The sequence below is a fragment of the Lycium barbarum genome, chromosome 7, assembly GCF_019175385.1.
Source record: "Lycium barbarum isolate Lr01 chromosome 7, ASM1917538v2, whole genome shotgun sequence".
NCBI classification, from domain to species: domain Eukaryota; kingdom Viridiplantae; phylum Streptophyta; class Magnoliopsida; order Solanales; family Solanaceae; genus Lycium; species Lycium barbarum.
The window spans coordinates 129,530,153-129,548,143 of NC_083343.1; the positions used below are offsets into that span (position 1 = coordinate 129,530,153).

At 32.6% G+C, this 17,991-nt stretch overlaps 1 protein-coding gene across 1 annotated transcript; it reads right to left on the reverse strand.

Moving 5' to 3' along the window:
- Positions 1-11,157: 11,157 nt before the first annotated feature.
- LOC132604392 (UDP-glucuronate 4-epimerase 6-like) lies at positions 11,158-13,410 on the reverse strand. The gene is made up of 2 exons (XM_060317886.1): positions 12,951-13,410; positions 11,158-12,629 (listed from the first exon to the last, which is right to left on the reverse strand). Exons 1-2 carry the CDS (start codon positions 13,279-13,281, stop codon positions 11,602-11,604), a joined length of 1,359 nt encoding a protein of 452 aa, XP_060173869.1. The 5' UTR covers positions 13,282-13,410; the 3' UTR covers positions 11,158-11,601.
- Between the last annotated feature and the right edge of the window lie 4,581 nt (positions 13,411-17,991).

The window sequence follows — 17,991 nt, forward strand, 5'->3', positions numbered from 1 at the left end:
TTGACATGGCTTATTTAAAAAAAAAAAACAGGTAACATGACATGGTTCCATGTCACTAGTCTATTTTTTCATGTCACAGCAAGTGAGCTTCATGCGTGTGCCCAGTTGGCACGAGGGGTTCAAATGGCACATTTTCTCTCATGTTCGGGGGTTCAGATGATCAACGTTTCAGTTGAGGGGTCTAGATAGAAAACCAGGACAAGTTCAGCGGTCCATCTATGACTTTGGCCTTTCAACATTTAATAATACGAGTTTGAAGTTGGGCTTGCTAAAGCCTAAGTTCAAACAAGTATGTCTGAAGTTGGCATATTGCTTGTATAGTTTGAACTTCAGGCATTTAGGGTTGAAGTTAAGCTGACACTTGCAGTTCCAACTTCAAGCTTGTAATTTGAACTGCCAAATCTAACTTCAAATTCAAATTTCTGAATTTGACATAGCGCATTTGAAGTTAAAAGATATATACCCATGAGCATCTCAGAAGGATTCTTTTTCCTTTTTCTCTGTCCCAATTTATTTAACACTTTTCGCTTTTCGTTTTTCGAGAGTCACATTTTTTAATTTTGACAGTGTGTTTGAACAGAAAATCCTTAAATTTTTTGAAATAAAATTTACACGTTTGAAAACTACGTAAAAAGTATATAAAATATACTATAAGTCACCCTAATTAATAATTTAAAATATTTAAAAAATATATGAAAAAATTTATGGTCAAAGACCGACTCGTTTGACTGTTGAAAAGCGAAAAGTGTCAAACAATTTGGGACGGAGCGAGTACTTACTTTGGCTCGGATTGAATTTGTTTCTTTTTTAATGGTATATGAATGACGTTAGACAGAGTCGAAGTGTGTTTTCACTCGTGATGTAACTACATATATGGAGAGCGTTTTTTATTTCTATCTAAATTAAGGTACTTTGAGATTGACTCTAACGTTATGTATATCAACTACAAAGAAGCAACAATGCTCTTGTCTGAAGTTTGTCAATATTGGCTATGAGTTAAATATTTTAGGAAAATTGGATGTTATTCAAATAGGGCATGTAAATTATCAACTTAGTGCAACTTTTACCCTTTTTTTTTACAAAAAATTTATCTGGTATTCAAAATTTATTAGTCCAGCTAATTTAGATTTGTACAATATATGACTCATTGAAAAAAGTGATCATGTTAACTGGTAAGAATAAAGAGATCTCATCCATTTTCTTGCTCTTGCTAGACAATAGAACTCATGTAGTTATAATTTAGTTCATATAGTTAAAGGCAAATATGTTCAATCTTTTTGAAAAATTATTTCTCCGTTTGGTTGTGTAATGAGCAGTGGTGAATGCAAGATTTTGGGCAAATGTGCCGGCTTGTAATCACAAATGAACTTGTACGTGAATTTAAATCTGAAACGATAATGGTTCTAAAATTTTATTTTTTACTCACTATTTTTTTTAATAACAGCGGTCTACCCAAGATAAATAACTTCTTAAACATAGGAGTATTATTTCTTATATTTCTTACATATGTATTTGTGAATGTTTTTTCAGCAATTTGACATCTCTTGTAAAAGTGTCTCTGCTACTGATAATGAGACATAAAGTATCCCAATAATAGAAGTATTACTTTCTTATGAAAACAAAATATTGTTGTCCTTATTATGATAAAAAATAATTGTAGTTGATTTGAACATTTGGGGTAGATAAGATATTCATACTCTTTGTTAGAAGCATTTAAGAAATTCCTATAATTTGGGAATTCATAATTTGAAGAACAATTTCGAATACACAATTTAATATTTTTTATTTATAACAATATATATATATATATATATATATATATATATATATATATATATATATATATATATATATATATATGAGCGGGTTCACTTTTTTGTTTTTCACTCTCTTATTATTATTTTTTTATTTTTTGTCACGCCATCATTTGGGGTGAAAAATAATTGAAATGAAAATTGTTAAGGGGGTATATAAATACAACTTAAGTTAAGTTGGTAAAGTGAGTTTTCGTGTCAAGTTCAGGAGTTCAAACATGTCTTTTCTCTAAGGAGTCGTTTGGTTTAAGGTATAAGGTGGGTTATCTCAACACTAATTTTTATACCATGTTTGGTATAAGGTGTAAATTAGTGTTGGGATAAATTTATACCTTGTACCAAACATGGTATAAGAATTAGTGCTGGGATAACCCAGCTTATACCTTCTTTACTCATTTATACTGAGATTATTTTATAACATCGTTTAAATGATATAAAATAATTCCAATAAATGAAATAAATTAATCCCAAAATTATAATCTCGAGACTAATGAGTTCTTAAACCAAACGACCCTAACTATATAACAACTCACCTAACAAAATGCAAGAATCTCCAATTAGCCGTCATCATATCTCTTTTGCAGAATTCAAGGTAGTTTATGCTTTAAATTTTGTTTTTCTCAAATTTTGGCCTTTCTTTTAATGCTAACCACTCAAGCTCTAAAAATACTTGTAGTGGCAATTTTATTTACCAAACATCATAATCAGTACAAATAAAAATTACATTTAGAGATTTGCTTTGATATATTCACAGCACACATCATGCCTTGCTCTACATATAGAAACACTCTTTTAGAAGGTAGTACTAATTACAACATGTTATTTTAGCTCTTTAATCTGGGTGTGATAAAAATGTGCATGTATATGTTGCATGAGCAAAGTCGGATTCAAGATTTAAGTTTATGAATATTTCATTAAGATTTATAACATTAAACCAAATATGTTTTTCAAATTATGGGTTTAGACTTATTATTTTTTGCAATGTTAGTTGTTTTTACATAAATTTAGATTTTACATTAAAAATACTAACTTCAGATGAATTCTGTGCCGTAACACGGCATCCGCCTCTTTCTCTTTGCATGAATTTCCACCACAAGGTGTGCAATGCAATTAAAGCATGTATTTTGCATTAAATGGTCAGACACTAATTAATAACAACCTTTACAAAAGCAAACCGGTAATTTAGTTTGGCTTTTATATATGTTCCTTTTTTGGTTAAAAACAAAACTCTAATTTTTCGTATTTGGTGTAACAAACTTATGTCATATACCTATAGTAAGTGCATATATATATTTTGTCCTTCCAACAAATAAAAGAGCAGTTATGCATGATGCTATTGAAGATTAGAGTCCAACTTTGATAAAATTTTCGCTTGGTGTTAATTTGATTAAACTCATGACACTGTGATATAAACTGTAATCTCTTGATAACTAAATGTCTTCTAAAAAATAGACACGATATATTTCATGTGTGGTTTTTCTTTCACATCCACAATGTGGGATAGAAAGGTCGATTTGTCTCTTCAATGTACAAGTATATATGTTCAATAGAACAGCTCGAGACAATTTCATTAAGCCCATATGCGCTCCAATCGAACGGGTCACAGAAACTATGCCTATTCAAGCAAAGTTATGCCTTAAAGCGTAGTCCTGTAGTATGTCTTTTCCAGCATAGTTTTGTAGAAATTAATTTCTATAAAATTATGCCGGACAAGACATAGTTTCTATGTAACTATATAGAAATTATGTCAGTATGCCTTGCCCGGTATAGTTCTGTAGAAATTAAGTTATATAGAAATTATGCCTTGTCCAGCATAGTGCATAGTACTGTAGAAATTAAGTTATCCTACAGAACTATGTCTTAAGGCATAACTTTGCCCCGAATAGGCATAGTTTCTATGAAAATCTTGCCTTGCGATTTTTTTTTTTTTTTACTCTGTTGGGGTTCGAGCCAGAATCTCTAATTTCATGAAGCATCAAATGAGGGTACTTTAGCCCACTTTCATTAAATGAGAAGTAGGGGCAAAAATTAAAGACCAGTCCATACGAAGGGCAATCAGTGCAATTTTTTTGAATTTCTGTCTGGGCAAGATTGGGCTAAAAAATTTGGAAACTATTGGCTGAGTTTTATTTACTAGAAAAAAAAGAGTCAATTTTCATTAACTATCTTCAAATTTGTTTAGAACAACTAGAAAGAAATGTCTAACCAAAAAAAAAAAAAAAAACTAGAAAGAAATGAATGCATGTAAATATGAAATGGATGCTTTGCTCTTTTTTTTTTTTCTTTTTCTAATGAAATAAAGAAAATAATTTCTTAATTAAAGGTCTCAAATTCTGAGCCTATAAATGGAGAAACTTCCGATAGGAAGCATTTTTTGAATTCGATTTAATTAGACTAATGTTTTTTTAATACCAAATGCATAGATAAATAAGGAAAATAATATCTCTTTATCCTTAATTTTCATCCAATCTAGCCAAACATAGTGTGTACAAATATGTAACGTAATTATGTAAATGAATACACATAAATAACCACAAAAAAGGCATAATACTTAATAGGCCCTCCTTGGCCTCAACTGTCAAGTATGCCCTCCAACTTTAGGTGTGCACAAGTAGACACCTCAACCTGTATAAAGTTGAACAAGCAAACACAAATGTTAGCGTAGCACTGACATGACATATAAATTTTAGAGGTGTCTACATGATCATTTTGTAAGTTGGAGTGTTCAACTGACAAAATGGTTGAGGTGCCTACTTGTGCACACTCAAAATTAGAGGTCATACTTGCCAGTTAAAGCCAAATTTAAGAATCTGTTTGTGTATTAATATACCAAAAAAAAAAAAAAAGCATTAGGATATCTGTAAAGACAATGCAGTAGAAAACACAAAAATCAGTAGGACTTATAGTTAGAACTGCAGCAGCTAGCCTTTTTATTTGTAAGTTAAGTAGGCCATTGACCATGAAAACCATATATTTTTCACTTCATTTGATATTTTTGAGTTGGAGTTGAAGATTGAGTTGTGTTTGATTATAATTTTTTCAAAGAATATTTGGTTATTTGAATGTATTGAAAGTGAAAATAAATTTTTTGGTGTTTTTCAAATTTTTAATATAAATTTGGAATTTCTATGACCAAATGTTGATTTTCAAATAAAGTGAAAACGTTTTTCGGAAAAAAAAAGTGAAAAATTTTCATGGCCAAACGATCACTAAAAAGGTTACATTTTACAGATACATTTTCAATTGTACTTATAATAAATGACTTTCTATTTTTGGTATTTACACCTAATACAAAGAATCTTGAAGATTTTAGTACTTCTGATTTCTCTGGTATAGCCCTAGGTAGCATTTTCTTCTCTTTAATGGGGAGAAATGTTGATAAACCTAGAGTACTTGTTTTCTTGTACCCACAAATAATTTTTTTTTTCAAAAAAAAACAGAAATTTCAAAACGTTAGACTTTTCCATTAATTTGTTTGGGACTAATTGAAACCTATAATTAAAGAGATCCTTTTTGGTCTTCGGTATTTAATAAGTCAGTTTTGGTTTGAATTTTCACTCTTTAATGGTAAAAACTAAAAATAAAATTTGATAACAATATATCATTGTGTCTTCTTATTCGACATTGAAAAAATGGAATTTCCCTTTTGAAATTAATAATTCCTATAAATTTCGAAAAATTTAATCAATGCATGCATAAAAACATGTTAATGCACACCCGTGTAATCGTAACCTGCACCTCACATATCAGTGCAGCAGAACGTGCACCTCGCATATCAACACAGTAGAATGTGTAACCCACCTGTTGTTTCATTGAACTTGTTTTTAATCATAACGTAAAAGAACACAACGAGGAATAACTTGCCTATACAACTAGCCGGGAGGAAAACATCACTAGTAAAGACGTCTTAAAGACTCTTTCATCTCTTCTTTCTTTCTTTATGAGAGAGAGCTGCCAAAATTGAAAGAGAACATGACATATATCACAGTACTTAAGAGAAGAATCTACACGTGTTTTGTTCATATATTGTTTTTATATGTGGAATAAAGGGGCCGTTTGATTTAAAGAAAAATGATTAACAATATAGGAATTGTAAAATGAAAATTAATATCTTTTATTATTTTTTCACAAAATAGTTTTCTTTTTTATTTTTTACCCGATATTCGTGAGCGTGTGGTTCACACGCACAGAGGAGCGTGAAAGAAAATGAGTCTTGTAGGAAAGGGCATTTGCCTAATCGCATGTGGGTTGGTTCCTTCCCCATTGTGAAAACATCAGTCTTGTCTCACCACGTGGCATCTCAGGGTATTTTTTTAAATATATATCTGCCTGTACAGGCGTACACGTGTTCATTTGTCACTTTCCATCTTCTTTGAAATGATAAAAAAAATTGAGTCTCCATGTGGATCCTAGGCTTTTATGATTTTTTGTCCAAGTTGATAATAATATTTATATGTATCTTTAAGGTATTTAATATTGAATTTCTTTGAAGTTCAAGTCAATGCATTTATTTATTTTTGGTTTCTATTGCGTGTCCGGTATTTGTTTTGGAACTCGACTAACTTGATCCGTAGAAAATATAAAACTTTGGACATAAACTGCTATCTACCGAAGGTGATCCATTTCATGGGTCCATAGTGTGTATATGAAGACTGATTTCAATATTTGGACTCACAAGCCTCCATCAGATAACAATTGGTACTGGAGAAAGATTAATGCTTTAAAGACTGATATGCAGGCATGGTACACTCAAGGAACTTATATGCTAACCCCCGGTGGACAATACTCTATTTCTAGTAGCTATGTGGCAATGCTGGGGCACCAAAGCAGACTCAGAATTGCATCCTTGATATGGGGTGCTTCTGCATAACCAAAGCACAAGTTTATTGTTTGGTTGGCTATACAAAGGAGGTTGTTGACCAAGGATAGACTTATGAGGCTGCACATTCTAGTGGATAATACAAAATGTTGTTTATGTGATAGTCAAACTGTGAAAACTCATCAACATCTATTTTTTGATTGTGAATGGACTAAAAAGGTTAGAGCAGAGATGATACAGTGGGCTGGAGTTCAAATTCTAGCAGGAGAACCTAAACATGTGATGGACAGTATCAGATTAAAACATTGGAAACAATTACAGAAGGAAGTGATTGCAGCTTTATGGGGAGCAGTTATCTACTATGTGTGGAAGAATAGGAACTGGAAAATCTTTAGAGGCATTAGTGCCAATACTGATGTAGTTGTTACTCAGATTAAGCATGATTTTGTAATTAGATTAGACTCGGTTAGGATCTCGAAAAAGGCTCAAAGGTGTAGGACTTGGTTATAGAGATTCTTTGTGTAATCAGTACTCAAAAGGAGACCTGATCTTCCCTGCACCCTTCTTGGGAGGTGGTAGGGAATTAGGTGCTCATTAGGTGTAATTATTTTTTGGTGTTAATGGTAATCTTTACATAGTTACCAAAAAATAAAAATAATAAGTTATTTTTCATCCTTAACCTAAGGTCCGGTATAAAATCGTCCTTGTTTGGAATCCCTTTATCTCCAATGTTAAGCTTTTCAATACAAATTCGAATTTAGTCAAATCCCAATAGGAGTAGCAAACACCGATTATTGGGTGGAAAACAAAAAAAACTACCTAATTAAAAAAGTACACATATATATGTTAGCTTAAATAAGAGTACACACATATGGATAAATGTTCAATTTAATGCGCTTATGTTCCCTTAATTTTAATCGAAGGGGATTCAGAAGTTTAATTCGATTGTCGGGTTCGATCTTGCGTACAATTTTAGCACTTGATTCATTGTATTTTTAGAATGATAGAGTTCAACATAATAATTTGTTGGAATCTTTATTTTTAAACGTAAAATTCTTGTTTTCTTTTTTAGTTTTATTTGGTGATATGAAGTTTTGTGGCAATTTAATTGTTTTTTTTTTCATTTTTTTTATATCAACTGAAAATGAAGAAAAATCAATGAAGACTTTTCATAAATGTGGAATAGTAAATACGTTACTACATAAAATCTATCATTTCGTTTCGGTAAAGATTTGTGTAGAAACTTGAGAACAGACCAAAGAAAATCGATGATTGTTAAATTGTTGTCCTTATCACTTAATGGTTATGTAGACAAAAGTTTAAATCTTAGAGTTAATACTTCTTGTTTATGTATGAGTTAAAAGTTAGAATCTTTATGCATTGCATATATCACTGGTCTATTATGTTCGAAATAAATAGATAAAATCCACAAATAACCACTTTTCAAAATTTTAATTGAAAAATCGCCTTTTTTTCATGAAGTTTCAAATTTTATAGGTAAAACTTAATGTTGTGAAATTTCAGGACCGAGTTTCATCTTTGGAATTTAAAACTGCATGACAGACCGATAGTGTGACTATTTTCAATAACAGAGCTAAAAATGGATAGCTGCGCTATTACTACAAATTAAATAGTTCTTAATTATGAGGAAATTTTGGCAGACCAAAATAATTGATCATAATGTCAGATTCTTCACTTTTCTTACTTCACTCAATTGCTCTTTTATGACTTGCCTTTGCACAATATGATGGCTTTCTGTAGTTTATACACAAGATTATACAAAGTCATTTACTATTTGTTTACAGCTTTAAACTGGCATATTTTCTGATGATCTATGGGCTTTGTGTATTGCAATTTGTGGGTCAATGCAATCTCATGGGCTTATAGGTCTTGTATAGGTTTCTTATATGGGCCTTTACTATCCTTCCCAGCCCAGTAACCCAGCCAGCCCATGTATAACCCAAAACTGCTAACTGTTAGGAGATTCAAGTTCAAAGGCAGGGGCGGATTTAGAAGGAGGGAAGGGTATTCACCTGAACACCATTGGCAAAAAAATATATTATATATATAGGGTAAATTTTCTGTGAATATGTAGATATATTAATTTTTGAATACTCTAAACATATGCAAAAAGTTAGCTCAAGTGGTGCAGCGTGTTCAAAATTGTTCTAGCGTCTTAGGTTCGATTCTCGGGACAACATTTTTTTTTAATATTTAGCTTTTGTGATTTTTTCCGAACTCTGTGAGTGAAAATCCTGAATTCGCCACTATCAAAGGGATGCAATATCTGTTTCTTGAAGGTCATATTTCTTGTTTAGGGTCTGAGTTTAGACATGGGCGAATGAAGTGCTTCGATATCGAATTCATTCGCATTCGGTATTTTCTATGCATAGTAAAAATTATTACATTGAAAATTTAAAAAGTTTTAACAAATATTCGATTTGAACTCATAATTTTAAAGGTACAATGAATCCAGTACTAACTATGAATGTCGAATCCATTACGTTGAAGTCTTCAGTTCGCCTATGGATTTAAGCTTTCCAATCTCATAGTGCTCCTTGTTAATTATACAAAAACAGGCAAACAATTTATATGGTATACGGAAAGTATGTATTCGCATCCAGTCTGCATTAAATGTGCAAACACATATTATACGTGTATTAATTTGATATAAATATCAAGTTTAATGTTTTATACCCATGATATCTGCTGAACTAAAGATGCTCCTAGCTATATGACCTTTATGGAGACTAGTATTTGCAAAAAAGTTTATAAGTTTTGGGCAAAACAAGTAGGAAGGTACGCTAGTTATTATTGTCCTCCCTTTCCATTTATTTAAATCACGAGAAAATGATAAAACAAAAAGGACAAAGTACAAGAGAAAATGCTGTTGTCCAGTAAATTGCATACAGATATGTCCTTAGAACAAATGTTCTTCAGTATTTGTTGTACATATATTTGTTTTGGTTTTCTATTGGTTGTCCTGTGTTCGGTATCCGATGTCCGCTTTCGAGTCCCAACTAATTTGAATTCCCACCGCGTAAAGTCTTTTAAAAGAGCAAACACTCCGTAATAAAAATATTTTTACTCTTTGGGTTCAAATTAACCAAAACCTTTGATTAAGCGTGGTAGAATTTGATCTAGCACTGTATCAGTGGCGGAGCCAGGATTTTCACTAAGGGGGTTCAAAATATGAAAAAATCAAATACAAAGAAGCCAAAGGGGGTTCAACATCTACTATATACATAAAAAATAATTTTAACCATGTATAAACAGTGTTTCTTTGCCCCGACGGGGGTTCGGATGATCAACCCCTCCGCCGTATGTGGCTCGCCCCTGCACTGTATGACATATATACTAAAACCTCATGGTACTAGATCGCTAGAAACTTGTACTTCTCTTTATTACTAAAAGAGTAGCACGGTGCATTGGGGCATTTCGAGTTCATGCAGGGTTCAGGAAAGGGCCGCATCTTAAGGGATATGATCTAGACAACCTACCTGATACAAACATCAGCTGCTGACTCCACAACCTGAACCGTGACCTATAGATCATATAGAGATTTTACTGTTGGTCCCAGACTTCCCGTCACTCCTTTTTTTTTTTTTTTCAATTAGCCAAAAAGCAAGGATTAAAATATCTATGTTTTATTTGAACCTTGACGTTCTTTATACTATTTACAATACTTAGAAACTAAATAATTTTACCTTAAAGTCACATATAGATAATTTTTCGTACTCGAGAGTGAAACTGTCACATTCCCTAATAGTATAGTTTCGGTAGACCCGAAAGTACAAAGTTATTAACGTACCTAGTTCTTAATGAAATTCTATGCCAATATTTACTTTTACTTTCTAGAAATATACAAAGAGAAAGATCATTTTAAAATACAATGTCCATTCATTGATTTTGAAGAATTATATAGCTGGGTCCAGCATTAAAAGATACTACTACTTTATATGCTTTTATGATTAGCTGTATAATACAAGAAAGAAGTAAATTTAAAAGACATATCATGCGGACTATCAAGATTACTCACTTGATGTATCCTCGCTGCACTTTAATCTCTACTATCTATACTTAAGAAGCATGATTACCACCATTGTTCTGTCCTAATACTTTTACAAATATTATTTAGAGTAATACATTAACAGCCTGTTTGGATGGGCTTATGCCTATAAGCGGCTTATAAGCTAAAAAAAATATGTTGGGGTAATCTAACTTATTTTTTTGGGCTTATAAGCTGTTTTCAGCTTATAGGCTACTTTAGATAAGTTAAGTCAACTGGGCTCAATTATTTTTTTGAGCTTATTTTAAGCAAAAAATGACTTTAAGCTGGCCAGCCAAACACTCAAAAAAGCTGAAAACAACTTAGAAGCAACTTATAAGTCAATCCAAACAGGCTCTAAAGTCAGGCCTCTTTTCTCCTTTTTAGTCTGTAAAATATTAAACCAATATAAAAGAGCACCAATAAAGAAGCAAATAAATATAAATAAGCAAATAAATATAAAGCCAAAGAAAGCATAAAATGGAATCTTGATTTAATCATTCATCATTGCTTTGCTGTCTTAACTCATTACAATTCTTGATTGATGACAAGGCTGATCTGCACTAATTTTTTGTACAGAAATTCCAGCTTTTTTTCCCTTTTCCTAATAATATTCCTACATACAAACAAAACTATTTAAAACATTTATTACTCCACTTCACAAGAAATCTACAATTGCCCTTTCCTCCCTTCTCACTTTCTTGGTATATTAAAAGGTAATAAGAAAAATATAAACATGTTTGATTTTTTTTATTTTTTGTTTTGGTTTTTCATCCATCTAAGTCTGGCCTCTAGGCCTGCAGAATTACCCAAAACATGTGCTAGACGTGAGCGGTAACATGTACCGTATCTGACTACTATATCTGATACAATGATCGAAATACGCCACAAGCTAACTTGAATACCACCATTAATATCGCTCAATCTTGAGAATGGGCATTAGATGAGTCTAATTCTTTTGATTGAATCCCATAATAACTCACATACCACTTGACAAACTTCCTCAATCCACTTGACAAATCTGTGGTTGGCTTGTACCCAAAATCCCTTTTAGCCAATGTAACATTAGCATGTGTGAATGGGACATCACCATTTCTTGGCATTTTAAGAACCTTCTTTTTAGCCTTCACATTTAATAAACTTTCCAAAATTGTCACCAATTTGTTCACCGACACTGGTGAAGTGTTACCTAAATTGTACACCCTTAGTTGTGCGGGACCCTTCTTCTTTCCGCCACTACCGGTGCTCTTCTCCGCCGTGTCGAGTGCCCCCAGACACCCTTTAACGATGTCATCGATGTACGTGAAGTCACGCGCCACCTCTTTATCGTCTTGTGTAACGTAAACATTTATTGGTTTACCTTGTACCATGTCCTTAGTAAAGAAAAAATAGGCCATGTCGGGTCTACCCCAGGGTCCGTAAACGGTAAAAAACCTTAAAGCGGTTAAAGAAAGACCGTAAATATGATTATACGTATGAGCAATTTCTTCACCCGCTTTTTTTGTGGCGGCATACAGGCTAGCTGGTTGGTCAGTACGGTGATTTTCGGAGAATGGTACATTTGTGTTCAACCCGTAAACCGAGCTGGACGATGCCCAGACAATCGCGGGTTGAGGATTAGCTAACTTGATTGTCTCCAACAAGTTGACAAATCCTGCAATGTTTGATTGGACGTAAGATAGCGGGTTCTTCATTGCATACCGTACGCCCGCCTGCGCGGCCAGGTGGAGTACGTGCGTGAATGGAACGATGTCGAACAATTTGGCCAATAGCTCTGCATCATTTATATCACCTTCCACGATGAAGATCTCGTGCTGAGCTAGTAATTTTTGGCGCCCGCGTTTCAAGGATGGGTCATAATAGGAGTTGAAGTTATCTATTCCCAAGACTCCGTCCCCACGTTTCTTCAATGCCATAGAGCAATGGGAACCAACAAAGCCAGCAGCACCTGTAATTGAGAAGCGGATTCAAGATTTGACTTTTGACTCTATTTTATTCAGAAATATGTTCAAAATATAATAATTATATATATTGAATTTCAGAATTTCAACACATATATCTATCATAAAAAAAAAAAAAAATTAACGACGAATAACTTATGTTACTAAACAACAACAACAAGAACCCGTATTTAATGACGTATTATAAAAAAAAGATCCAATTAATTAGTTAGCTAGGCCTGTCTAGCTACGAACTTTGTAGCTAATTCTTTTTTCTTTTTTGTAGAACGATCTAAATAAAATTAGTAAATTATACATTCGCTACTAACCTGTAACCAACACTGACAAACCATTGGTACGTCGAGGAGTGGAAGAGTGACGGACTTGTTTCTCCCAAGCAGCACCACCACCATAGAAGGCGGAGGAGAGGAGGTTATGTGTAGTGGTGTGAATATTATGATGATGTGGAGTATTTTCTGATGAGCTTAAAGGAGGGTAATTTATAATGAAGAAAAAGATTAATAATAGAGCTACTAAGAGGGTAATTCTAAAAAGAAGTTTAGAAGAAGCTGCAATAAGTTTTGTGCTATTTACTCTTCGTATATAGCTATTATATCTCTCTAGTTTCATTACTTTGCTTGTATCAATTGAAGAGGCCATTGATGAAAAAATGACAAAGTTTGAAATGAGTAGAAAGAGATTTTTTTTTTTGTTTTGGTTCAAGAATGAACTGAAATTGAGGAATTGAGAATGTGAAGATTATAAAGGAAAAAAAGAAGGGACAATGAAAGGGCAAAAAAAGACTGGTGGACCTAAAGAGTAGGGCAGAGAAATTTTTGGGATTTTGTTTGTTGGATACCAAATTCTGTTTTTAATATAGATAACTTTGGTTATCAATAGTTTTGTATATATAGGTATATACTAAAAATAACAGGAACAATAATAGTAATAATAACAACCTAAATTCATTTTTTGTGCTTACGTACGAACAGTGAACTTTGGTAATTATACTAATAATAGCTTAATATTATTATTTTAGTTATTATTGCTTTCCCTTTGCTTAAGAGAATGAGTCAGCGTTGATTGTTAGTTTTATTTTTGTTTTTCTTGGAAGGGCACGACCGTTTGTCACCGACAGAATATTTTACGGTTAATTACTGTCTTACTTATTGTCTGGATCTTAGTTTAGTTCAACATACATTAACAGGTCTTTTTGTCACAAAGGTTATTCGTATTCTTTTTGTTCTTTAGTTTTTGTTGAAAGTTGATATTCAGTAAACTTTGCTGGTTTCATTAATTTGGATTCACATTTTATGAGCTCATTAAAGAGGAAATGTTCCCGATAATTTTAAGTATTCAAAAATTGCATGTTCTGGTCTAAATTAGGTAGGTTTAATTTAGAAAATTATTGATAGGCTAACAAAAGAAGAAAATTAGGACTAAGAAGCTTCATCAGCTCACCAATTAGGCTGTGTTAAGCATGAATTTTGTGTACCACTTGGGATGTGACACTCTCTGTTTTATATGGCGAAGACTCGCCTTCTTTGAGAAAGAGAATGGATGAGGATTGAGATGGAGATGTCGGTCCCTCCTCAATACGAAGAAGGGTGAGTTCAAGATAGAATTGTGTCAACCAGAGCTATGTACATAATAAGATCATAATTATTTATGTTTGGATACCAAGCTAAATTATCAATATATTTAGAGAAAAGACATCATTTCTTCTCTAAATTTGATCGCACAACTCACTTTAACAATTTAACTTAACGAACGTTTATTTACCCTCCTAAACAACTTTCAAGTTAATTAAATATCACCTTATACATGCAATACCAGTTTCATGGTTGGAAAGTGCTATACACGCGCGCCACATAAGCGCCACCTCAACGACACGTCAGATAGTCTCTCTTTTCTTTTCTTTTTCTATCTTCACTTTTCTTCTTCCATCAACAATAATGAGCCCGTTTGGATTGGCTTATAAGTTGCGTATAAGCTGTTTTTAGCTTTTTTGAGTGTTTGACTGGCCGGCTTGAAGCCATTTTGTGCTTAAAATAAGCCTAAAAAATTAATTGAACTCATTTGACTTAGCTTATCTAGAGCAACTTATAATAACTTATAAGTAAAAAAAAAAAAAATAGGCTATCCCATTTTTTAATTTTTTTTGGGCTTATAAGTTATTTCTAGCTTATAATTTACTTTTTTTTAAGTCCATCCAAGCAGGCTCAATGGCTACCTTTCTTATTCAAACCCCCCCCCCCCCCCCCCCAAAAATGAAAGCTCATTCTCCATCTGAACCGCTTGTCACTTCTTTAAAATCCCATCACCGAATTCCCCTTTTTCAATCTTCCCAAATAGCTCCGTAACCACACTTGCTGATTCATCTTCACCAAACTAAACCTGGGTTACTTTTTGCTTCTTGACAAAATTTCCAACACTCTTCCCACTCTTTTTAAAATTACCAAATTGCCCTCCCCCTTCCACAACTCCCTGCAATTTCGGATTCAAATACATATTCCCGATTGACCTATACTGATGCCTGAGTTGATATTCCCGATTGAATAATCAGCCAGGGAAAGTGAGAAAGTTGATAAAGAAAATAAGAGAAAGGAAGACAAGGAAAAAAAACGGATAATGAAAGAGAAATATTGAAATTGAAAGAAAATATTAAGAAAATTAGTTAAATAAGTGAAGTTGTATGTCATCCAATTAGAAGATGACATGTGTATAGTTTGTATCAGTTTTTGTGTACCCCCTTCACGCGCTTGTAGAAAGCTTTTTGTCACGTCACCTTTTAGGGGTAATTAAATTCAACTCAAACAAGAATAAAGGGGTAAATAAATGTCCGTAAAGTTAAATTGCTAAAGTTAATTTTGCGACCAAGTTTAAGAGGAAAAGGATGTCTTTTCTCATATATTTACAAAAAGGCCTGATGAATTTGTTATTCCTAAACGAGTCATGAAAGGCATAGAGAACATACCCTATCTCCACATTGGATCAAGAATGGTATCAATCAAGAGTTTTGCATTTTCAAAGCTTAAACCTCAGACATATAATTAAGAGTGAAAAGATTTCGTCAATCCCACCAGTATCTAGTGATACTTAGTTATTAAATATTTAAGTTTGAGTGTAACATATGTCTAAAAAAATTAGTGTGTGTATATATATATATATAAGGACTGATATTGCTTAAAATTAACATAAACAAATATCAATTTGAGATAAGAAGTAAAACCTTAGAACTTTACATTAGATTTATAGCCTGTTTGGCCAAATTTCTAAAATAAGTTTATTTTGAAAAAAAAATTTGCAAAAGTGTTTTTAAAAAAAAGTACGTTTAGTGAGAAGCAATTATGTTTGGCCAATTAATTTAAAAAGTACTTTTGAGCACAATTAGTGTTTGTTCAAGCTTTTAAAAAGTGCTTTTAAGTGTATTTTTCTCAAAAGTGTTTCTGGAGAAAATCTACTTTTTTTAGTTTCTGAAAAACTGATTCTACTACTCTCAAAAGTACTTATTTTCTCTCAAAAGTTTAGCCAAACACCTCACTTTTTTTTTTTTTTTAAATAAACACTTTTTGAGAAAAATAAATATTTTTAGAGAAAAATAAGCTTTGATTGAACAGGCTATTAAACACACATATAAGTCGAAATTTAAAAATTGACCAATACTCCTTATATACGCAAAATCTTACATAGGTCACTCCTAGGGCCATGCCCGGAAATCATGCAGCTTAAATACGAAGCTTCTTGGCAATTCACTAGCTCCTGTGATCATCATCCATCACAGAGACAGACAGAAAAACAAAAGAAAATTTAAGACCAAAATAGATGTAAATAAAAAATGAATAAGATCTGTGAATGTGAGGGAAGGATAACAAATTTCCCCGTCTGATAATTGTGCTATTTTTATCATGGTTAAATCTTAAGTTAAAGTGAATATTTATTGATTATAATTAATGATAAGAGTATATGTGAAAATATAAATCATGTATCCATTATAGTAGTATATATATCAATGCGAATAAATATTTGAGGCCAAACGAAACTGAAAAACTTAACTTATTAAAGAACTTAATAGACGATATGAGATTTCTAGGTTGGTAATAGAGATTTCTAGGTTGGCTAATTGCAATAGCACCCGACAACTTTTAAAAAGTGTATAGTTTCCAATGCATACAACCTTTTTAAGTGTCGTGACAAAGAAGATTTTTCATTTACTCCCATTAATGGGTAAGCGTTCCCTAATAAAGATAATTTTGTACTCGGCAAGGCTTGAATTCAAAAAATTTGGTTAAAAATGTAGGAATTCCTATTATTACAACACAATTTTTAATGGTAAAAAAAGGTGGACTATTTCTCAGATTTGTGCGTTTGGGATCGGATCATATTAATCTTCTTTGTATCGTTCCAATATTACCGGATATCCCCTAAGGGCCAAAATCCTAATACGTAACGCCTTGAGATTTTAAACAATCTAATCATACATTTCAAAACATTTAATCTTAATCAATCGATCGATCAATGTTATTAGGCTCTTTCATTTTTTATTTGTCTGGAGAAGCAAAGACTCAGTAGACGAATTTTATGAGAGCCGACAAAAGTAGTGACATGACACCACTGCGATATATACGGTCCATATGCAATATAATTTGCCACATGATAGAAAAACAGATAAGCTCAAGAGTTTCATAAATGTAGAAAAGACAGGTTTTTTAATTTGTGCTTTTTTTAAGGGTACTCATGAGTCATGAGGACAGTTCACCCATACGTTTAGCACACGTAATAGGAAAGTGCCCACAGCTTTCATATTGGATTAGACTATGGTGTCTATTTTTTCTTTTTCACAACAATAAATTAGTACACATGCATATTGATATTGACTTTTGAAGAGTTTATCCTTCGAAAAATTTGGGATATCTTTTGTGTGTGGGACGATACCCTATCTATACTGAGAATTTAAGGCACCCTTGTCCCTAATGCGCAGTGTACTAATGTGCGTCAAGTCTCTAAACAAATTCGTATGGCCTAGTGATTAACGAAGTGAGTTAAATTTTATGAGGTTTCAAGTTCTAATTCATCAGAGGCAAAAATATATTAGGTAATTGTTTTGATCTATTTAAGACCGTGAACAGTTTGAGTTATCTGGTATTCATAATGACGAGAGATATAATAGATATTTCGTAAAATTAATCGAGATCCTCATAAGCTGACTCGAACAACATGTTTGTAAATAGCCCCTAACCACACCCCATCAAGTCGTCCAGATGCCTCGTAGAATTTTACACCAGTGATGTCAGATCAATTGATTGTACAATTCGACTTGTTATAGATTTAGGTCTACGATTATGTTAGTTTTAAGATAACTTTAATTCT